The sequence below is a fragment of the Amblyraja radiata genome, chromosome 12 (genome assembly GCF_010909765.2).
Source record: "Amblyraja radiata isolate CabotCenter1 chromosome 12, sAmbRad1.1.pri, whole genome shotgun sequence".
In the NCBI taxonomy this organism is placed as follows: Eukaryota; Metazoa; Chordata; class Chondrichthyes; order Rajiformes; family Rajidae; genus Amblyraja; species Amblyraja radiata.
Window position 1 is genome coordinate 19,337,994 of NC_045967.1, and position 25,385 is coordinate 19,363,378.

At 42.8% G+C, this 25,385-nt stretch overlaps 1 protein-coding gene across 1 annotated transcript in view; it reads left to right on the forward strand.

The window, feature by feature from the left end:
- Window positions 1–14,223, forward strand: part of LOC116979420 — a 115,850-nt gene extending 101,627 nt beyond the window's left edge. The window contains exons 24-25 of the mRNA XM_033030984.1: window positions 4,132–4,303; window positions 10,857–14,223. Coding sequence (XP_032886875.1) covers window positions 4,132–4,303; window positions 10,857–14,022 — 3,338 coding nt within the window. The 3' untranslated portion in view covers window positions 14,023–14,223. The remainder of the gene's footprint in view (window positions 1–4,131; window positions 4,304–10,856) is intronic.
- Window positions 14,224–25,385: the final 11,162 nt, after the last annotated feature.

Consider the following 25,385-nt stretch of genomic DNA (forward strand, 5'->3'; position numbering starts at 1 on the left):
CAGCCACTGTTGAATCCATCTTGCTACTCCACCATTAATACCCAACCGTTGAACCTTCTTAACCAACCTTCCATGAGGAACCTTGTCAAAGGCCTTACTGAAGTCCATATATACAACGTCCACTGCTTTACCCTCATCAATTTCCCGAGTAACCTCTTAAAAAAATTCAAGAAGATTAGTCAAACATGACCTTCCAGGCACAAATCCATGTTGACTGTTCCTAATCAGACCCTGTTTATCCAGATGCTTATATATATTATCTCTAAGTATCCTTTCCATTAATTTGCCCACCACTGACGTCAAACTAACAGGTCTATAATTGCTAGGTTTACTCTTAGACCCCTTTTTAAACAATGGGACAACATGCGCAGTACGCCAATCCACCGGCACTATTCCCGTTTCTAATGACATTTGAAATATTTCTGTCATAGCCCCTGCTATTTCTGCACTAACTTCCCTCAATGTCCTAGGGAATATCCTATCCGGACCTGGAGACTTATCCACTTTTATATTTCTCAAAAGTGTCAGTACTTCCTCTTCTTTGAATCTCATAGTTTTCATAGCTACTCTACTTGTTTCCCTTACCTCACATAATTCAATATCCTTCTCCTTGGTGAATACCGAAGAAAAGAAATTGTTCAATATCTCCCCCATCTCTTTTGGCTCTGCAGATAGCTGTCCACTCTGACTCTCTAATGGACCAATTTTATCCCTCGTTATCCTTTTGCTATTAATATAGCTGTAGAAACCCTTTGGGTTTACTTTCACCTTACTTGCCAAAGCAACCTCATATCTTCTTTTAGCTTTTCTAATTTCTTTCTTAAGATTCTTTTTACATTCTTTATACTCCTCAAGCACCTCATTTACTCCATGCTGCCTATAATTATTGTAGATCTCCCTCTTTTTCCGAACCAAGTGTCCAATTTCCCTTGAAAACCATGGCTCTTTCCAATTTTTACTATTTCCTTTCAACCGAACAGGGACATAAAGATTCTGTACTCTTAAAATGTCACCTTTAAATGTACTCCATTTCTCTTCCACATCTTTCCCATAAAACAAAATGTCCCAATTTACTCCTTTTAAATCCTTTCGCATCTCCTCAAAGTTAGCCTTTCTCCAATCAAAAATCTCAACCCTAGGTCCAGTTCTGACCCTCTCCATAATTATATTGAAACTAATGGTATTGTGATCACTGGTCCCGAACTGTTCCCCAACGCATACCTCTGCCACCTGACCCGTCTCATTTCCTAACAGGAGGTCCAGCACCGCCCCTTCTCTCGTAGGTACTTCTATGTATTGCTGCAAAAAACTATCCTGCACACATTTTACAAACTCCAACCCATCCAGCCCATTTACAGAATGTGTTTCCCAGTCTATGTGTGGAAAATTGAAATCTCCCACAATCACTACCTTGTGCTTACTACTAATATCTGCAATCTCCTTACATATTTGCTCTTCCAATTCTCGCTCCCCATTTGGCGGTCTATAATACACCCCTATAAGTGTTGCTACCCCTTACCCATTTATCAGTTCCACCCAAATAGCCTCCCTAGACGAGCCCTCTAATCTATCCTGCCAAAGCACTGCTGTAATATCTTCCCTGATAAGCAATGCAACACCTCCACCTCTTGCCCCTCCAATTCTATCACACCTGAAGCAACAAAATCCTGGAATATTTAGTTTCCAATCACAGCCCTCCTGCAACCATGTTTCACTGATCGCCACAACATCATACTTCCAGGTGTCAATCCAGGCTCTAAGTTCATCCACCTTTCTTACAATGCTCCTAGCATTAAAATATACACATTTAAGAAACCCACCCTCTCTTATTCTCTGTTTATTGTCTTTTCCTTCTCTCTCTCCTACATTTTGGGTCAGAGTGCTACCATTCTCTGCCTCCTGCCTCACACACTGACTGCTAGCTTTCCCAATTTGAGTCCCTCCCCCCAACCATACTAGTTTAAAGTCTCCCCAGTAGCCTTTGCAAATCTCCCCGCCAGGATATTGGTCCCCCTCGAGTTCAAGTGCAACCCGTCCTTTCTGTACAGGTCGCACCTTCCCCAAAAGAGGTCCCAATGATCCAGAAACTTGAATCCATACCCACTGCACCAGTCCCTCATCCACTCATTTATCCTCCACCTCGCTCCATTCCTACTCTCACTGTCGCGTGGCACAGGCAGTAATCCTGAGATTGTTACCTTTGCAGTCCTTCTCCTTAACTCTCTACCTAACTCCCTAAATTCTTCTTTCAGGACCTCTTCTCTTTTTTTACCTATGTCGTTGGTACCTATATGTACCACAACTTCACCCACATACCCACCAACCTGTGTGTGAAAAAGTCACTCCTCGGGTTCCTATCTTTCCCCTCTCACCATAAACCTATATCCACTGGTTCTTGATCCCCCCCCCACCCCCCCCCCCCCCCCCCCGGGTAAAAAACTCTGCATCTACCCTATCTATTCCCCTCATAATTTTATATACCTCAATAAGAGCACACTTCATCCTGCTCTCCAACGAATAAAGTCCTAACCTGTCCAACCTCTCTACATCTCAGATCCATAAGTCCTATCAATGTCTTCCTAAATCTTCTCTGTACTTGTTCCAATGTCTTTCCGATAACAGGATGACTAAAACTGATCACAATACTCCAAATTGTTGGACCTTAACTAAGGTCGAATCCCCTGGAATTTAGAATAAAGTGTAATGATTCAATTACAGCTTTCAGGCTATCAAAGGAAACTGATCGGATATAGGGCCTAGACGGTTTATTTATTTATTTAATTCTTTATTTCGAACAGAAAGAATAAAAAGCAAGTGTGAAACAGCATACAAAAAACAAAACAAGAATATTTATAAAGTGTCATAAACAATATCTATAAATAAATTAAATCGTATGTGTCCGAAAAGGAGCAGGAAGAAGTCAAAGCTTATTAATTCACACATCTTATTCAACTGCTTATAATTACCTTATACAAATTTAGCAGCTATATGTACACTAAATTATTTACATTTATACACTAATCAAATATTTACAAAGCCATACAAAAAAGAAAGAAAAAAAGAAAAGAAAAAACCCTCATATACTATACAGTATCTCTTAGTCATATATACAACGTGGCAAATAAACTTGACTTGACTTGACAACCCATCACCCTATAATCACCCTTCCCAATACAATCAGTATAACAAATATCCCACTCACAATCACCTATCCTCATCCCAATATCCTTTAAAAAAAAGTGTTTTTGTACATCTTTTTAAACTGAGATGTTTGTGCTAAGTTTTATCTCCTGGCCCAGACCATTCCACAAATTCACCAATATTGCTATGCACATACTTTTAAGAGTTGTTCTGACATTGAGTTTTTAAAAATTATGTTCCCCTCAAATTATACCCACCCTGTCTTTCCATAAACAGTCTTTGTATATTTCTTGGAAGTAAATTATTTCTTGCTTTGTACATGATTTGCGCAGTCTTAAATTTAACCGGATCGGTGAACTTCAGTGTATGTGACTTTAAGAATGATAAATTGGTATGTTCAAGATATCCAACGTTATTGATAATTCTTATTGCTCTTTTTTGTAATGTGCATAACGGCTGTAGGTTGGTTTAGTAGGTGTTAGCCCATATCTCCACACAGTAACTCAGATATGGCAATATGAGTATTATGTTGTGCCTTGGGTCTATTTGTTTGTAATGTATGGCTGCAGAAACGACATTTCGTTTGGACCTCAAGGGGTCCAAATGACAATAAATTGAATTGAATTGAATTGAATTGAATTATACAGAGTATGTAATGATTTGTGGTCCAGAATGTGTTTTGATTTTCCCAATGTTGCTATAGACTTTGCCAGTTTTGCTTTGACGTGGTTTATATGTGGTTTCCAGCAGATTTTGTGGCCTAAGATCACACCAAGAAATGTATTTTCATATACTCTTTCTATACTTATGTTATTTATTTTCAATTGTAAATTATTTGCAAATATTTCAGGAGTAAAGAAGTGTGGTAAAATTATAAACTCTCTTCCACAACTAGTATTTGATGCTGGAGCAAGTTAATTTTAAGTCTAATTTTCTGTACACTGAAATGACTAATATGAGAAACAATTTACTTTTTCTTGGATTTTCTAGAAGAATTGGTAGATGCCGATTTAATAAAACCTAAACACGTCGTTGGCAAACAGTCCATGAGAGATATGGTGGAGGATCTCATCGCTGCCAGCCTGATTGCTGTGTTTGTCATTTTAGCTTTAATTGCAATGTTTTATACCGTCTCCTTTGTCAGATCCAAAGAGAAAGAAAAGTAAGTAGTTTTATTATCTATCTATCTATCTATCTATCTATCTATCTATCTATCTATCTATCTATCTATCTATCTATCTATCTATCTATCTATTACTAAAACACTCATCTTGTTTGTCTGCGCCTCCTCCAACCTCATACACCCACACACGCACAGAGTTTTAAAAGTATATAGATATGATAGAAGATATATATATATATGTGTGTATGTATGTGTGTGTGTGTAAAACATACATATATATATATACACACACATATATATATATACATATACACACACACATCTCTCCCCCTCCTCTCTCTCTCCCCCTTCTATCTCTCTCCCCCTCCTCCCTCTCCCCTGCACTCTCTCCCCTCCACTCTCTCCCTCTCCTCTCTCCCCCTTCAATCTCTCTCCACCTCTCCCCTCCCCCTCTTCCTCCCTCTTTCCTCTCCCCTCCCCCTCCTCCCCTCTTATTCCCCATCCCTCCCCGCTCTCTTCCCCTCCCCATCCTCATCCTCCTCTCTCTCCCTTCCCCTCTCCCTCCACCCCTCCCCTACCCCCTCCCTTCCACCCCATCCTCACCCCACCCTCTCTCCTCCTCCCTTCCCCCCCACCATTCCCTTTCCCTTACCCCCCCTCTCCCCCTTCCCTTCCCCCCTCTCCCCCTTCCCTTCCCCCCTCTCCCCCTTCCCTTCCCCCCTCTCCCCCTTCCCTTCCCCCCCTCTCCCCCTTCCCTTCCCCCCTCTCCCCACTCTCTCCTCTCTCTCCTCCCCTCTCTCTCTCCTCCCATCTCTCTCTCACCCCTCCCCCCCCCACCCTCCCTCTTCTCCTCCCCGCCACATCCACCTCCCTCTGTCTCTTGCCCTTATGTCTCTGCCCCTTTTTCTCTGTCTCTCCCCATTCTCTGCCCTCACTCTCTACACCCCCCCTCCCTATCTAGACGCGCCAAAGGGGGTAGTTAACTTGTGTGCGGGGGGGGTAGTTAGTGTGTGTGACGCCGCATGCCGCCCCTCCTCCCCTGCAACCACACGTTGGGGGAAACAGACCCAACGGGTCTGCACTTGGTCTAGTATACTTTTAAAACTCTGTATGTGTGTGGGTGTATGTCATTTTGCTTTGAAACGTATCTCCTCGAAAACCAGACGCAAAATCGCGGAGATTTTTACATATTTTGGTAGGGAAACTTATGATTTCATAAATCCACTCCTCTCTAGATTTGATCAATTATTTCCCCAGAATTTGAATATAATTGTTCAAATCAAACTGCTGCATGAGTCACAGAGCAACCTCACAGATGTCCAATCACAATGGATCTCATTTACATATGATGACATCACAATGGGACGGGTGGGGGATTGGAACCTTCACGTGGTCCCACTAAAATCAAACTGCTGCATGTCACATTGCCATCTCACAGATGTACAATCACAGTGGATCTCATTTACATATGATATCACAATGGGACAGGGGTGGGAGATCTCTTCCTCTCCCTCCCTTCCCCCCCGTGCCTTTCCCCCAGTCCACCCTTCTCTCTCTCCCCCGTTCCTCTCACTCCCTCTTCTTTTCCCCCCTTTTTCTCTCTCCCCTCTCTCTCCATCCCCTCCTCTCTCTCTCCCCCTCCTCTCTCTCACCCCTCCTCTCTCTCCCCCTCCACTCTCTCCCTCATCCTCCCCTCCCCCTCTTCCTCCCCCTCTCCTCCCCTCCCCCTCTTCCTCCCCCTCTCCTCTCTCCCCTCCCCTCTTATCCCCCATCCCTCTCCTCTCAACTACCCCTCTCCCCTCCCCTTCCCCCACCACTCTCTACCCCCCTCACCCACCCTTCCCCCCCTCCCCCCTCTACCACCCCTTTCCCCCTCCCCCTGTCTCCCCCTTCACCCTCCCCGCTCTCTTCCCCTCCCCATCCTCATCCCCCTTCTCTCCCTTCCCCCCTCCCCTCTGCTCCCCCCCCCCCCTCTCTCTCCATCTTCCCCTCCCCCCTCTCTCCCCATCTCCCCCTCCCCACTCTCTCCCCATCTCCCTCTCCCCTCCTCCTCCACCCTCCCCCCCCTCACACACCCACCTCCCCTCCACCCCCCTGTCCCTCTCTCTTGCCCTTTTGTCTCTGCCCCTCTCTCTCTGCCTCTCCCCATTCTCTCACTGCCCTCACTCTCTACTCCCCCCCCCCTCTCTAGACGCGCCTGCGAGTTGGGGGCAATGCGTCAGTGGATAGGGCGGTTATGGGGTAAAAGGAGAAAAGTAATAATATTAATATAATATGAAGGGGGGTAGTTAGCGTGTGTGCAGGGTGGTAGTTAGTGTGTGTGACGCCACATGCCGCCCCCCTCCCCCCCCCAACCGCACGTTGGGAGAACAGACTCAACGGGTCTGCACTTGGTCTAGTATACTTTTAAAACTGTGTGTGTGCGTGTCATTTTGCCATTGAAACGTACTTCCTCGAAAACCAGACGCCAAAACGGGAAAATCTTTACATATTTCAGTAGAGATTTTCCTTGTGATTTTAGAAATCCACTCCTCTTTACATTTGGTACATTATTTTTCTGACTTTTATTAAAATTGTTGACCAATCTGACCTTTTTTTAAAATCTGGCCGCTGCCCAGCTGCTGACGTTAAAATAACAGTTAAATTTTTACATCTTCCGGTAGAGATTTTCCTTATGATTTCAAAAATCCAATCCTCTATGCATTTGGTCAATTATTTCCCGAGATATTTACTAAAATTTATAACCAAACTGACATTTAAAAAAAATATTAAGGTTGCCCAGCTGCTGACCTCACAATGCCTTTGCATCTGGCCCAACTGCCTCCTGGTCCTGCCCCCCCCCCCCCCCCCCCCCCACCAGCCTGCCAGGTTGTTGATTCCATTGTTTTTCATTGAATTGAATTATTTCTCACTTATCACTAATTCTTAACATTAACTTTTAATTTCAAAGAGTTAAAAAAAAAAAAGATGTAATTGACAGCTTAGATCGGACCCGCTGTGTGTGTGTTGGGGGGGGGGGGGGGGGGGGGTGTTAGTGTGAGTGTGGCGCAGCAGGCTTCTCCCCTGAATTCCACAGAGCTGCGACAGCTTTCGTGCATGAGATGTGCACGCTTCATTTCCAGAACATTCTGAACACATGACGTACGGTTGCATTTCTCTCTCTCCCTCTCCCTCTCCCTCTCCCTCTCCATCTCTCCCCTCTCTCCCTCCCTCTCTCTCCCCTCTCTCTCTCTCTCCCACTCTGCCCCTCCCTTTCTCTCCCCCTTCCTCTTCCCCCACCCTCCCTCCCCTAAACCCCCTCCACCCCTCCCCTACCCACGGGTCCCAGTTGGTCTAGTTTAAATTAAAATTCTAATTGTAAAAGAAACAAAAAATATCGTACACCAAGTTACTTGACTTTTTGAAACTGGATATTGCATGATCTTAAAAGAAAGCTTTTCATCGTACCTCGGTACACATGACAATAATAAACATAAACCTAAATCTATTGTTCAATTTTTAAGGAATGTATTGTGACAGAAAGGAGTCAACTATGTACTCCTGATCTTCGGAATGAATCAATTCCAGACTAATTCATTTTATGTAGTCCAGAACAGTCATTATTTCAATCAACATTATTGATAAGATTATATTCAATCTGCATTTAAGCCACATATGTTCTAAGTAATGTGCCACAAATCCCTTTCATGCCAAGCACACCTTCAGGTAAGCAAATGGCTGGCAAAATCTTATCATCAACAATATTATCTATGAAAATTCCTATCTCCTCATTCTCTACTACAAAGAGCCAGATTAAAATCACTTCACTTACTTAATACTGTGGCACCTCTATAATACTTCATACAAAATTTCACCCATGCTCAGCATTTTGTGCTGGGTTTCGAGACCCTGTATCCAAGAAGAATGTAGGTGTGTGGAATAAGTAAAACATTCTGATGGTATAGCTTCCAACAACAAAGTTTTAACTTGCAGTCATGTTCCTCAGCATTGACTGGCATTACTGATTGTGAGTGCCTCAAATCTGATTTTCACAGACTGGATTAAATTTCACATTTCAAGGCGAATTTCACATTTCTGGCTAACGATGATTGAAAGATACAGCATGGAAGCAAGCCCTTCAGCCCTCCCACTTTCTCATCCACTCCCTACACACTAGGGGCATTTTACACAGGCCAATTACCCAACAAACCCACTCATCATCGGTATGTGGGGTGAAACCAGAGCACCAGGAGGAAACCCATGCAGTTACAGGGAGAACATCCAAACTACACACAGACAGCACCCGAGGTCATGATAAAACCTGGGTATCTGGCACCGTGAAGCAGCAGCTCTACCAGCTGAGCCACTGTGCTACAATTATTTACAACAGAATATTGACTATTGGCACACCTTTCCTTTAGCACTAAATTGACACTTTACTCTGTTACTATCATTGCTTAGTAAATGACTTAATACATTTTTCTGCTGTTTAAAAAGAAAGCAGGAGCAGACTCGTTGTTATAATGACAGCAGTTTTTGAAGATTGATGCATCGTGTCCAGAGGTCAAGCTATTACCTGGAAATTAAATTTAATCCTATTTGTCGCACTGAATCACTGAATGTTGCATATGACACAAACACACAATTAGAATCATCCACAAATAATAGTAAAGTTGACCAAAACTACATTAGAGACAGCAATCTGGTGGTTTATACCCAAAATCATGCACTAAAATTACTTGCACACTTCCCAGTGAAATGGGCCCAGCTGGCCACAGCTTCTGACACTTTGCCGCAGATTTCACTGAGAACAGAATTGCCTTTATGTACACACGTCCTCACTGCAATCAGACACTAGCAACACACCCAGGGTTGCAGAAGAGAGCTGGTGCAGGGGTTATCGTGAGTGCCATTAGATTTAGTGAAATTTTCATCAGGGTTGTAAATGCCAAGAGAGAAGTCGAGAACGCCTGGAGAGACATGAGAACCTCAAGGGTCATCATAGTTGGACTCTGGCAGGCGGTGACTCCAGGTGTCTCCTCCAGATATAAGAATTCCTATACACTATAGTGAAATAGAAATACAGCCATGATCTCTCCATGGAAGTCGTAAGCTAGGAACAGTTGAATCAAGTAATTTCACAAAATAGATCAGGGATTAATTGGTGGACATGCTGCAATTAGGACGTTGAACTGCAGAGAAGCATATGAGGGAATGTAATGTCTGGCCTCTTTTGGCAAATGAATAAATTGTGTTCTGCGCAGAAACCAGGCATCCACCACAGGAAATTCTTCAGATCTTTTAGTAGGCCATGTGCCATCTCTGGAATATTCCACCATGTGCCAAGATTTCACTGCGAATTTGAGTGTGAGTACGATAAATTAGCCCAAATGTTCAGTTTCTAGGCACCTTTTCGTCCCATCTCTCCCCTCCTTTTCCTTTCATGCCTATTTTTACACCTTCCACCTACATCATTCCCTCCGGCTTTAACATTTACTCCTCCTCTCCTTCTATGACGCCCTTTGTCTCCTTAAACTTGTCAGGGTTTGTCTAGGCCCTACTTTTCTTTTCCAGCTTTCTCCCCCTTCTTACAATTAACCTGAAGAAGAGTTCCAACGAAAAACATTGTCTGTCCTTTCCTTCTACAGATTCTGCCTGACCCACTGAGTTCCTCCACCACTTTGTAGTTTCACTCCTGAATTGGCACCAATGGTTTTATTCAAGACTGGTCATTGCACTGCCTGTGGTTCAGATTTAGATTTATTGTTGTCACGTGTATTGAGGTATAGTGAAAAGCTTTGTTTTGCATGCTAGCTAAACAGATCAGATAATATTAAACATAAATACAATCAAGTCAGACTCAGGTACAATAGGTAGAGCAAAGGGGAAGATGCAGAGTGCAGAATTAAAAGTGGTAACAAGAACCTAAGAAATCAGTGCACTGATCTCTGGTTGAGCTTGTGTTTTCAATGGCTTATGATCACCTGCAAGATTAGAATCGATACATGCGCATGACGGTGCTGAGGCTCGGAGAGGGCGTGCAGCCACAGACTTGAAAGATGAGTGTTCCTTCTTCCCTCTGCCTCCATGGCAGCATTGTATTAATGTGCTCATTGGCATGAGGATTCCACTAAGGCTCTGCCTGACACATCAATAATACAGCGGCTTTTGCTCTGCACACTGGTGGCACCGGGACTAGCGTTGGGGCATTAAATTGGAGGTAAATACCAGTGATCTTTTAAGCATAAATGTAAGCAACTTTAAGATTTTTTTGTTGAGATACCCCAAATGGGTAATGGGGCTAAATGCAGCATCCACTTCAGCACAAAATGACTGAGGAATGACTGGAGTATGGTAAGTAGAACAAAGTGTCCATGTACAGGGAATGTATTGAGAAAGATCGGTTTTCCCAGATGTATTTTGTATTAGTTACATGAATACTGACAAATATCTAAATCTGAGGTATAGGTTATAAATTATTCTAGCAATAAAAAAACACTAACAGATCATGCCTGACCCTTTAATTTGTTGATAATTAAGAAGAATTTGCATAATTTTTCTATTCGAATAGCTTTTCATTAGATCACATACTTAAAATCAAACTTTATTTCAGATGTCCCACAATAACCATAATCGAAAGTGGATCTCCAGAAGGCACAAGGAAATATACCGTTGGTGCCTCAAGAAAGCACGGCACACCCGTTTGCTATGGTAAAATAGTCAAGACACCACGTCACCGCCAAGGGCGACACAAACGTGAAAGGATACCAATTCATAAAACAGTTTCATCCAATATTTCTACAGAAACAAGCCAGAGAACCACTGAAACAGTTGCTCTCCCACCTCCTCAGATAAGAGATATTTGCCCACGGCCCCTTCGCTCACGTGTCTCCCGTGCATACTCGCCTCGCCCACTATCTCCACAATCAGTGTGCCCTTGCGTGCGATCTACACAGTTACAACCCACATGCCAAACCCTCATTCCCTGGTCGCAACAACAATATCAACCGAGAGAACCTAAAAGATCATTAATAAGAGACTCATTACAACAAGATTACCAAGCTACGCCATTCACAACCCCAAGAAAGTTATCACTGCAAGAAGTTGAGTTACCCATTTCGCCAAGGGAAATACCATCACCGGATTATCAACCTTCACGGCAGACAACTCCAAGGAGGTTATCACTGAGAGATTCAACATTGACTCAAGAAATGATACCGATAGATTATCAAGCTTCGCAGTACACAACCCCAAGAAAAATGTCACTGCAAAATGTGGAATTACCTATTTCAGATATGATCACAACACAGCCACAATCTCAAGCCTCACAGCCTCCATCGCCAAGAAGGATGTCACTGCAAGATGTAGGGATGCCTATTTCACGTGTAGATACGACAGTGTCAGAACAACAAATATTACCGCCCCTATGCCCAAGAAAGGTATCATTGCAAGACACGGGACTGCCTGACACAACACTGCCAGATTCACCGATCGTAACCCCGAGAAAGTTATCGTTGCAAAAAACAATCTCACCCCCTTCATCTCCACCTGCTTCATCGCCAAGAAGGACGTCCGATGCAGGATTGCCTGTTCCACATGAGGATATGCCAATGCCGGAATATCCAGAATCATATCACTCAAAGAGAATATTGTTTAATGAGGCGGCTCCAGTAAGTGATAATGGAGAATTGGTCACTTCGGACATGGAGGCAACACAGCCAGACTATAGATGCCAAATTCCCTCCCCCCCCAGGCAGTCGTCATTTCCTGCTATAGCACCATACTTCCAAACTAGGGAAGGTCCAATGCATTCTGTTCCTGACAAAGTTCTAAGGAGTATTAGCCGAGACAGCCACAAACCGTTATCTCTATCATCCCCCCGTCTTACAACCATTCGTTCAGCAGTGAGGTCACAAGCAGGCATGCAGTATCCATACCGACCGGATCCGAATAGTGATACTACTAATCCTTTTGCAACAAGGAGGTCATCAAGAAAACCAATTGCTTCAATGCATGCTCCTGACCCGATTTCAGAAGCCTATGATACTTTGGACTCGGATAGTCCAGAGATTTACAACAGAACACCTTATATGTCAGATGATGGTGGTGATTTAAGTGTTGAATCATATGCTGATCCAGTCATTCCTTCACAATACTCTCTATCCCAAGCCCCCATATCACCATTCCTTCCTCAGCCCAGGCAAGTAGCCCATTCCAGATCACAACCAGCATCATATGCTAGTCTACCACACACATACTCACATCCTACTCTCCAAACACTCAGGACACAATCTTTTAGTGGACCAAGTGCGACCCCCTTTCAGCCAAATCAGTTTGCATACCAAGGCGGGGTCTCAGCAGGAGATTTTAGTCCCAGGTTACAATATATTCCTAAAGAAAGTGCTGTTAGAATGCAGCAACCAGTTAGTGCCCACTCATCAGTATACCCAGTAAGTCCTCTTCCTCTAGGTTTCAACCAACAGCCCATCACCCAGTCACAAATTATGTACCGAACACCCAGCTTGCCACCATCTCAACCGCTTTCAATCGTCTCTTTGCCATACCTTCCAGAAGAATCCCACACGGCCCACATGCGTTTAATGCAACATATACCCCAGGAAGAGTATCCACCACCAGCTTACCTTCCTGATGAAAGGGCATATGCTAGCCACTCGTATATAGAACAGCAAACACCTTTTACAAACAATGGTAGACAATCATATGCCTTCCAAAACCAACCAAGCATGGATGGTTCATACGTGAGTATGCCATATTCAGGAACTCGTATTGCAACATCACCATCAATACAAGGGTGGATTGCCACTGGTGCTCCCACACCGGGAGAAGTCAGTATAAGCAATATTCCAACTCAAAGAAGTTTTGCAAATATTCCATCTGAAAATCAGTCATGGCATGAATCATTTTATCAACCAGTGGCTTCATCGCCACCTTATGCAGTATCACAACAACAATCTCGTTTCCCATCATACCAACAGTTATCGTCAAGATCACGGCAGGGACCTGATTCCAATGCGTATTCAAGATCCCAAGGCACACTGCAAAGCCCATTGCCCAATGTGCCACCACCTCCCTCACCATCCGCTCGCTCACAATCCCAAATCCCGCCAACATCATTTCCCTACCCGTCATTTCAGCCGCTGTCTCCATTATCACTAACATTGCTTCGTGACCATGCATCTGACAGGTCACAGGGCGTTCCTTCTCGTAGTCAAGGTTCAAATCTCTATGACTCATTTCGGACCAGCAGGTTTGAAGACAGTGGCTTTTTGAAAGGTTCGCCCATATCCCAGTCTTTCATACACAAAGATTACTCCAGTCCACCAAGATCAACTATTCCCTCAGTTTCGCAGTCATTTAATTTGTCACCACAAAGATTTTCTTCAGGAAATAATGATGTGTTTACATATGCTGATGGTCCCAAAAATATGGTATCAACACCCATCACATCAAGAGTGCTGTCAGTCGGTATAGATCCTGAAGCATTTCATACTTCCCTTCATTCAACAAGTAGCATCAGTTCTGAATCCTCAGAGGAAGGCCCTTACAGGCAGCCATCTCCTCTGAGAAATGTGGCAGACATTTTTCCAACCTCATCTGATAGTGTGCATAATTCACCTTCGTTTAGAGACAAACAAGCGGGTTTGTCCAGCGACTATTCCATCAATGAAATCAGCAGCGATCCCAATATATCTAATGCACGTTATTATACAGCAAGAAGTTTCTTCAATGATTCCAGTGATTACCTAACTAGTGAATGAATAATACAATTAAATGTAAGAGAAAAGTAATTTTAATGTGAAAATTATATAATGTAATAAAAATATTCAGAGTGTAGCATGATTAGCAGGCAGCGGATCACTGAATATTGATTTGATGTGCCTCTGTTACATGGCTAGAATAAATATAAATCAGTGATTGGACAGCATGTTACAAATAAAGAGTTATTCTATAATGATGAATAATTTTCGCTGATCCTGCAGCAAATATTAATTATCTCTTGGAGACAAATAGTGGTCATTTATTAGTGTGTGTAATGCTTGGCTTGTTTCATTCAGTAAATTGATCATTTGAAGTTAATATATAGACTGGAAGATGCAATATTGTTTTAAAAAAAAACTTTGAACCTATTGCTTGCCTGTCTTTTTCTAGGGATGTGGTTCATAGGTTGCATTGGATAGTGCTAGGTCTGACCCATTCCTCACGATTGCTTTCACAACTGCAGCTACACTAACCTTTTGCAGCTACATCCCTCCCAATGAGCTTATGGTCTTCCCAACATGGATGTTGTGCCGATTAAAATGTCCTGCAGTCAGTAAATAACCCTCTAACAGTACAATCGGCACCACTATCAACCGCATGACACCATATAGACAAATCAAAAAATATAATAAATGTAATTTATTACCAAAGACATAACACAAATCAGGAAATTGCATATATTTGTAATAGGTAATAGAGTAATAATGGTGAACTTTATGTATGAATCTTAGTTGAGCTTCAAACTTCATTTTGACTTGATCATAAAGGCTGCTTATTTCTATACCACAGTGACATGTCACAGAGCATCAGCTGCTAATTATTTCATTTAAGTCACAAAACTTATTGATTGAAAGATACGGCAAGGAAAAAGATCCTTCGGCCCACCGAATCCACTCCAAACATCGATCGCCCGTTCACACTAGTTCTATTTTTTCCCACTTTCTTATCCACTCCCTACACACTAGGGGTAATTACAGGGGCCAATTAACCTACAACTCTACACGCCTTTGTGACGTGGGACTAAACCCACGTGGTCACCATAAGAATGTGCAAACTCCACACAGACAACACCCGAGGTCAGGATTAAACCCGGGTCTCTGACGCTTTGAAGTAGCGGCTCCACCAGTGTGCCTCATTGCTGGCATCTTTTTGCATTTGGCCATATTAGCTTCATTAGGCGCCTTTGCCAGTACCCTGATGATATTGCTCCCCCTCAGGAACATCTCAGTATCTTCTATCTATATTACTAAAAGTCTGATCTTGACCGCTTTTGGCCCACTGTTTCCGAGAGAATGCCGCCACCGACGCCGTCTTTTTTGGCCACCTCGCTAAGAGCCCAAGTCCGCCTTCCTCGACCAGAGGATTTTTCCCAACGATGAAAAATCAGAGAGATATTCATGTTTTTTAAAAATTCACCATTCTCTCTACTGCTCCTGCTGGAGGGAGGGGGAGGGACTATAAAACCAGGAAGTGGTGTGCCTCACTCAGTCTCTGCAAGATGGAGGAAGCCAGAGGGTCACGTCTCTCTGAGCTCTGAATAACACTGAACACATGTCTACTAAACAGTCCCCTTAATGTGGTTTGAAAATGAAAATATGGTTGGTTTGAAGTAAAAAGGCACTGCCTGCAAATAGTTGTTTAGGGGGTTTGGGTTGGAGTAAAAAGGCACTCCTGCAAATGGTGGTTTGGGTGCTTTGGCTTGATGTTAAAAGGCACTCCTGCAAATGGTGGTTTGGGTGCTTTGGCTTGAAGTTAAAAGGCACTCCTGCAAATGGTGGTTTGGGTGCTTTGGCTTGAAGTTAAAAGGCACTCCTGCAAATGGTGGGTTGGTGCTTTGGCTTGACGTTAAAAGTAGGTATGTTGCAAAGCCTACCTGAAGCGTCGCTGAAAATCTGTCGCTGCGGGTGTGCGCGATTTTGGCGCCGTTTAGAGGGGGGCGGGTTTAAAACGCGATTTTCTCTAGGCTGTTCAAATCGAAGATGTTCAGCCTTGTTAATTATTAACGAAAAATCGCTGGAAGACCCCGTCGCAAAAGCTATTATTAGTTTTAAAGGCCTTGGATAATATTTATAGTAGTTTAAAAATCAATCTCTAAACCCGCGACCACCGGCAGCCGTCAGGGTCCCATAGAGCAAACCACAGAAGGTATGTAGCTTATTTTTACATTAAAAAGGGCTTCTTAAGATCCCTTTATACAAAGTTTAATATTGCGAGTAGCTCATTTTGGCCCCATTATATCCCGCAGTATTTTTCTGGGCATTTGAGGGCACAAATCTACCGCAATGTGAACGTTCTAAACCAGCGCGTTCACAGGATCCCACTAGAAAGCTGATTTAAAATGGACTTTAATTTACAGCAATTGAACACTAAATTCCTTCCATTTGGCCTATAAATTAATGTAAATGAGATTTAAAAATCATGTTTTATTGTGAATTATTTATGAATATTATTTGCACACTTAGGCTATTTAAAAATGTTAATCATTTATTAAGAAATGGATAGATGTTTAGATCTAGTAATTGAAGTTTGAAATTAGCTACACTTGGGTAACTAACTAATTATATGCTTTAATTTCAGGTCATCCAAGTAAGATTATTTTATATTTGTTTCAGAATGCTTCAATCTATGATAACTGAAAATTTCATTCAGTTCTCTTAATTTTTAAGAAAGTTATGGGCTTTTGACTGTCCACGATCACAGCTTTTTTGTTACGTCCATAGAAAATCAATAGGGAACAAGATGCTAATTTCCGAGTATGAAAATGGCCATAACTTTTTAAATACATGAGATATGAAAGTGAATTAGGTGTCAAATTAAACTTCTTTTTATGCTTTATCTGATGGGATAAATTACAGACTTGATTTTTTAAATCTCAAAATTTTGTGACATTGCTATTAAAAGGCACTCCTGCAAATGGCGGTTTGGGTGCTTTGGCTTGAAGTTAAAAGGCACTACTGCAAATGGTGGTTTGGGTGCTTTGGCTTGATGTTAAAAGGCACTCCTGCAAATGGTGGTTTGGGTGCTTTGGCTTGAAGTTAAAAGGCACTCCTGCAAATGGTGGTTTGGGTGCTTTGGCTTGAAGTTAAAAGGCACTCCTGCAAATGGTGGGTTGGTGCTTTGGCTTGACGTTAAAAGGCACTCCTGCAAATGGTGGTTTGGGTGCTTTGGCTTGAAGTTTAAAGGCACTACTGCAAATGGTGGTTTGGGTGCTTTGGGCAACTTCCTGTTTGCACTGTATATTGATTTTAGATAAAACGCTACCACTTACGGCTGTGATTTTTGGCCATCTTACTCAGTCCCCCTCTGCTCAGCAGGTGCAGAGTATTCTTCCCATCAATGAAAAATAAGTGTTACTAGTGTTTAAAAAATGTTGAGAATCTCTCTCCTGTCAATCATGCCATGAAGGCCACACCTTTTCCGGTGGGAGGGGGAGGGGTTATAAAACCCGGAAGTGTGGGTGTGGCTCAGTCTCTGCATGATGGGGGAGGGAGAGGTCACACTCTTGAGCTGTGAATCAACTGAACACACTGAATGTCTACTGAACTGTGAGTTTGGTGTTTTGTGTGGTTTTATGGTGGTTTCACCCTGATTGAAATGGTATGAAACTGCATTTGAATGTGGTGGCCTTGCACCGTGCATGAAATGGTATGAAACTGCATTTGAATGTGGTGGCGTTGCACCCTGCATGAAATGGTATGAATCTGCATTTGAATTTGGTGGCCTTGCACCCTGCTGAAAGTGGTATGAAACTGCACTTGGATTTGGTGGCCTTGGATCCAGCTTGAAGTGGTATGAAACTGTACTTGAATTTGGTGGCCTTGCACCCTGCTTAAAGTGGTATGAAACTGCACTTGAATTCGGTGGCCTTGCATCCTGATTGAAGTGGTTGAAAACTGCACTTGAATTTGGTGGCCTTGCGCCCTACTTGAAGTGGTAGGAAACTGCACTTGAATTCGGTGGCCTTGCACCCTGCTTGAAGTGGTAGGAAACTGCAATTGAATTTGGTGGCCTTGCACCCTGCTCGAAGTGGTAAGAAACTGCCCTTGAATTTGGTGGCCTTGCACCCTGCTTGAAATGGTAGGAAAATGGATTTGAATTTGGTGGCCTTGCACCCTGCTTTAAATGGAATTTCAAGGAATAGCCATGAGTCAACTGCCAGCCCACCAGCCGTGAGTGAGCTGCCAGCACATCAGGCTTGAGGGACTGAGCTGCCACCCCAAGAACCCATACCAGCACTCCAGAAAGCCCCCCCACTGGCCACCAATATTGGAATTGGTGGAGAGGTGGAATATTGCGTCGGGGGACCAGCCCTCCCGTGTGAACATGGGACCCAATGGGTCCCACTTAGTCCAATAATGCATATAAGGCAAGGGACCGGTTGAATATCTCAAACTTACCAATTTATCTCCTCTATCCACTGTCTGTCATCATTTGCATTTCACGGCAACTGCAACTGTATCTGCACATACCTACTGCACCATTCCTGAATGTTATCATATGGTCACAGCAATGTTGGTAAACTGTTTACTTCTGTAGGACAGGCACTTGGTTAGTAGATGGAAAACAGTATTAGCGCAGTAAACCAACAAACCAGACGCCTGGACTTAAGGCGGCACAATGGCTCAGCTGTGCCAGCTGCAGGGTCAATCCTGATAACAAGTTCTGTCTGTGTGCAGTTTGCATGTTCTCCTTGTGACCGCATAGGTTTCTTTCCACATTCCATTCGCGTTTGTAGGTTAATTAGCCTCTGTAAAAGAAAATTGCCCCTATTGTGTCGGGAGTGGATGAGAAAGTGTGAATAATGTAGAACTTGTGTGAATGGGTGGGCAGAAGGGCCATCATGCTGCATCTCTAAAATCTAGAGCACCCAGTACGAATTTTGTCATTCCACTTGTCTGCGCAATCTGCCAGACTACTTCACTGCTTCCTACACTTCTGAGTTTGATGCTGGCTGTAAGCATTTCCCTCTGTTGTCATGCTTCAACCAATATGGCTTAGAGTCTCCTTGTATCAATACACCAATAGTGTTGATGTTAGGCAGTTGAGTTATTTGCACAAATTTATGAATAGACAAAAAGAATATGAAATTTAAAAGAGATGTCAAATTATACATTTTGTCAGAAAGAACAACTATTTTATGTGCTCTGTAGTGTATGTGGGAACAGAGGCACCTGGGTGTGCTTGAAAGTGGCAGTCTTCTTGCGTATGGCGTGCACAGCCTAAAGTTGTAGGACAACTTGTTCTAATTGATCTTGTTTGATTGTGCACGCTGGGTTGATTGCATTCGTCGAAACGGGGCGGATCACGTGAAGGATGCAATCTCCCACCCCAAAGTGGCAGTGAACATTGAGGAAGCAGTAAATAAAGCTAATATGATTCTGTGTTATATAATGAACAGCATGAAGTGTAAAAGCAGGGTGATTAGGTTGAACCATTGTAAACCACCAGTTCGGCTACAACTAGGATTATGGCCTGGAATACTTTTGAAAGTATATGAAGGACACAAAGAAAGTATGGAAAACTTTATTATTTTGGGAATGAGAAATCTCAGCTATGTGCAGCTGGATAATTTGAGATTATTCTCCTAAAATCAAGAAGGTAGCGAGGAGATTTAACAGCATAAAGATCATGACAGGTTCAGATTGGAACAATTTCTTTTCAATGAGAATGAATGTGACAGAGACATCACGTTATTCCATCCCGGCGACCCACATTAACAATCCATAGACCAGTGTTCAAATCCCACCATGGCACCTGTGGTCCCTAATTTCAGTCAATAATATTTGTTTTTTAACGACTGCTAGACAGTAATAATGATAACAAAAATGCCACATTATAAAAATCCATCGAGTTCACTTACAGAGAGAAGAGGACTGCTATGTAAATCCCAGGGGGAGAGATATAGGTGGAAAGGAACCCGAGGGGTGGAATAATGGGAGAAATACAGTAGGTGCCCTTCCACCTATATCCCTCCCTCAGACTTTACATTTCATTCCTTATTTGACACCCTTTGCTCTACATGATGGAAGTATATTATGAGAGGCATAGATCGGGTAGACAGTCAGAAACTTTTTCACAGGATGGAAATATCAAATACCAGAGGGCATGGCTTTAAAGTGAGAGGAGCAAAGTTTAAAGGAGATGTGCAGGGCAAGTATTTTTTCCATACAGAGGGTGGTGAGTGCCTGGAATACAGTGTTAGCGATGGTGGTGGAGGCAGATATGATACTGTCATTTAAGAGATTTTTGGATAGGCACATGGATATACAGTGAATGGAGGATTATGGATTATTTTGGGACAATTAAGAGTTGGTCTTGGCATCATGTTCGGCACAGACATGATCCTGTTTTGTACTGCTCTATAAATTTCATCTCTGTTATTTGTCCACCCATCTGTCAGTCAGACTCCCCTCACCTGTATCCACTTATCAGTTGCCAGGCTTTATCCTGCCCCCACGTCTCTTTTCCAGCTTTCTTCCTACTCAACCAGACTAAAGAAGGGTCCCGATCTGAAAGGTCGCCTGTCCACTCCCTCCACAGATGCTGCCTGATCTTTTGAGTTTTTCCAGCACTTTGTGTTTTGCTCAAGATTCCAGTATCTACAGTTCCTTGTGACTCCATATTTAATTTAGAAACATTTTGCGAGATGCTATCGGGACCCTGTGCTGGTTCCTTGCATCAACAGCTGCCAGATCTGAATTATCTTTGCAATCAACCAGTAATTTATGTTGTTTAAAATAAAAAAAGCAATTTAAAACATAAAACTAATTTTCATTTTTGTAGCTGGATTCACAGCTCCAGGAATTCAAGGTGCCTAAGTGCTGAAGTAACACTTACACTGTTAAGGACACAAAGTGTTGGAGTAACTCAGCAGGTCAGGCAGCATCTCTGGAGAACATAGATAGGTTGCCTTTTGGGTCAGATGTTTCGGGTCAGGACCCTGCTTCAGACTGATTGTAAGTGGGGAAGAAGCAAGCTGGAAAAGGGGAGAGGCAGGATAAAGCATGGCAAATGAACAGGTGGGGGAGGTTTTTGATCGGGAGATGGTTGGAACAAATGCCAGAAATAAGAGCAGTTCAGGTCCGTTTATTGTCACATGTACCAATTAAGGTACAGTGAAATTTGAGTTACCATACAGCCATACTAAGTGAAAAGCAACAAGACACACAAACACATAAAAGTTAACATAAACATCCATCACAGTGGATTCCACATTCCTCACTGTGATGGAAGGCAATAAAGTTCAATCTTCCTGTTGTTCTCCCACGGTCGGGGCAGTCAAACCATCTACAGTCGGGGCGATCAAAGCCCCCGTCGGGGTGATCAAAACCCCCTCCGGGGCATGGAGCTCCCGTGTCGGCCTCTTCTTACCAGAGACCGCGGGCTTCACGATGTTAAAGTCCCACAGTCTCCTGTGGCTTGGGGCACCCGTCGGTCTCCAGGGAAGGCCGCCATCTCCACGAAGTTAGGCCGCAGTGTGGACAGAGATATGATACGAAAAAAAATCGCACCTCCGTCGATGAAAGAGATTGGAAAAAAGTTAACCTCAACCCCCCCACGCCCCACATAGTTGTGATACAGGTTTGAAGAGTTGCAGATTGTGAAACTAGAGGGAGGAAAGAAGTAGGTGGGAGTTCAGACGTGACACACGGGAGGGAACGGGTGGACAATAAAGGAAGGGAGGGAGTGGTTCTAATAGTTTGGTGAATATTCATAAGGTGCCGCAAAATATGAGGAAATGGGAAATACGGTAGCAGTGAACAAAATGAACAATGCAAATGGTGAATAAATTAATATTTTAAAGGGGTCTGATGAAAAATTACTAATTTGAAACATGAACACTTTTTTCGCCATGTAAACCGCCTGATGTGCTAAGTGTTTTCAGCAAAGTGCAAAATCAACAGTGCACAGAGCAGTACTGAACAAACCCAATAGAAAGTTTAAATATTTGGCCAAAATAGTGAAACACGGGTGAATCTGGAAAGCTCTGGAATCAGAGCTATATCTGGGGAGTACCTCGAGTCCAAATCCAGGCATTGAGACTCAAGGCAGGCATTCAGCACTGAAGTCAGCATAAACACAAGCCATAAAAACGCCTTTGTTTTATTCAGCCGAGTTAATAGAAATAGCCTGAGAATATTTGGCTTGATGGCAGGATTGTGAAAGCCCCCTCCCCCCATGTTATAAATGTGTGCAAAATAGTCAGATAAATTTACTTCTGCCATAATTAAGATCATACAGAAACAGGTCCACCATTTCTATGCAACAATCAGGTGCATACTAATTCCATGACCCTAAGTTTAAGAGTGGAAGACAATTAGAAAGATTGACCATGTTGGAAGGAAGCTGGCTTTAACCAAAGATTGACACAAAAAGCTGGCGTAACTCAGCGGATCAGACAGCGTTTCTGGTGAAAAGGAAGAGGTGACGTTACGGGTCGAGACTCTTCTTCAGACTGAAAGTCAAGGGAAAGGGAAATGAGAGATATAGATGGTGATATAGAGAGATATAGAACAAATGAATGAAAAATATTCAAAAAAAGTAACGGTGATAAAGGAAACAGGCCATTCATTGCTAGCTGTGGGCTAGGTGACAAGGAGTTAGAGTCAATGAGACTCAATAAGACAACTTTGAAATTAGTACAACGACTTGGGTCGGGGAAGGACGGAGAGAGGGGATGCATGGGTTACTTGCAGTAAGATAAATCAATATTCATACCATTGGGTTGTAAGCTGCCAACGCAAAATATGAACTGCTCTTTCTCCAATTTGCATTTGGCCTCACTCTGACAATAGAGGAGGCCCAGGACAGAAAGGTCAGTGTGGGAATTGGAAGGCGAATGAAAGTGTTTGGCAACCGGAGGATCAGGTTGTCTGAGCAAAGGTGTTCAGCAAAACAAGACTGACTCCCTCATTCACTTCCAAACTACCACCATCATGTGTCCTGCAGCACCAGAGGATCAAACACCCTCAACAACTGCTACTTCACTATCAAAGATGCCTATCACTTTATCCCTTGCCTCACTGGGAAATCTGACCACCTGGATGTGTTCCTTCTTCCTGCATATAGGCAGCAACTGAAGAGTGCACCCGATAATGGCAAGGATTGCCCAGAGCTTGTCAGAGTAGGCAGAGAAACAACTTGGATGCTTGGAGTTAGCAGACTGGGCACCAGACCTGAATGAATACGCTACAGTTGTTACAGACTTCATGAGGAAATGTGTGGAGGAGTCCCGATGAGCATTCGGCCAGGGTCCCGACCAATGAGCCTTTGGGCAGGTTCCCGGTTCTGACGACCCATGAGCCCTTTTGGCGGGCCCCGCCGACCGATGAGCTTTTGGGCGTGTTCGCGGTTCCATCAACCGAGGAGTCTGGGTGGGCCCCGATGAGCCTCCCGTTACTGACGTCTGAGGAGCATCAATAGTACCAGTGTCCAAGAGTAAGGTGACATGCCTCAATGACTACCAACCGGTGGCGCTGACATCTGTGGTGATGAAGTGCTTTGAGAGGTTGGTTATGAGGCACATGAACTCCGATCTTAGCAGGAACATGGGCCCATTACAATTTTCCTATGGCCACAATAGATCAATACGGGATATGGTGATGCCACGCTTTTTTTCTGCACTAGACCACTTGGTCAATAAAGACACATATCAGGCTGTTGTTCATAGACTACAACTCGGCATTCAACATCATAATCCCCTTCAAACATTATATTACTCAGAGAAGTGGATCTCTGTGCATCTCTTTGAAACTAGATCCTCACTTCCTCATCAACAGAATACAATCGGTATGAATTGTTAAAAATACTTCCTCCTAGATGTTAACTATCAAGGGCTGAATGGTTATCATAAGCTGGAAGAGACGTGGGTGGGACAAAGCTCAGCAAGTGATGGGTGGATAAAGGTTTAGCTTATTTTGTTTTAGTTTAGAGATGCAGCACGGGAACATGCCCTTCGGCCCATCGAGACTGAGTCTGCGCTGACTAGCGATTCCCACCCATTGACAATACCCTACACACACCAGGGACAATTTTACTTTTATGCAAAGCCAATTAATCTACAAACCTGTACGTCTTTGGAGTGTGGGAGGAAACCGAAAATCTCAGAGAAAATCCATACACAAGAGAACGTACAAACTAGGTACAGACAAGCACCTGTAGTCAGGATCGAACCTGAGTCTCTGGCACTGTAAGGCAGTAGGTCTACTGCTACGCCACCATGCAGCCCAGATGAGGGGGGGTTTGTTTGGCAGATAGTGATAAAGGCCAGAGATAAAAAGACAGTTGGTAGAAAAATGAATTGAAGAGTTGCGATAGATAGATAGATAGATAGATAGATAGATAGATAGATAGATAGATAGATAGATAGATAGATAGATAGATAGATAGATAGATAGATAGATAGATAGATAGATAGATAGATAGATAGATAGATAGATAGATAGATAGATAGATAGATAGATAGATAGATAGATAGATAGATAGATAGATAGATAGATCCTTTATTGTCATTCAGACCTTTCTGAAGCTGGAGGAGCAAATTTAGGTGGAGGATGAGGGGAGAAATAGATGCAAGTCCATGTGGGGCACAGTTCTTTTCCTCCTTTACATTGATACTGCATTTTTGATCAAGCATTTGGCCATCCATCCCAATATTGGCTCAAGTGCCATTTTTTCCTTTGATAATACTCCTGTGAGATATCAGGAGATATTTCCATTTAGTTGAAGGTTCTATAAAATTGAAGTTACATGGTGATGGAGTTATATGTCAAGAAAAGGCAAAGGCTTGCATGAAGCAGAAGAGAAACGTGTTCCTACCAGGCATGCCTCATTTATCATGTCTGTCCCACAAATACTTTATCACAAAGTTATGGACCATCTGAGTTGATTCTATGTAACATATAATGTAATTTATGCTACATACATGATTTAGTATAATATTAAACTTGCTAGATTACAAAATTGACTAAAGCCATCAAACTCACTTTCTACCATCCTAATAACATGATATTATTTGACTATTCATGATGATCAAATCTATTAATAGCTCTATGACTAACTAAAGTCTCACTAAGCTTTTATTGCGTGCTTATGGAACCATATAATGAAAGTCAACTTTTTAACACAACCTATACTGTTAAAAAAATGTCAAGCCTCAGATTATTCATACACTGTGTCGCAAAACGTTATTTTCCAAAATAAATCTATTTTATGCCACTTGGTGGCAGCCCAAACACACAAACTGATATGCTTACAATTTTGTGGATCAGCGAAACAGCATATTGACAATTTGGATTTAATCTTGCTTTTAATTATTTGAATAATAAGATATCTAGATAATTTCAGCAGATTTTCTTTTAAG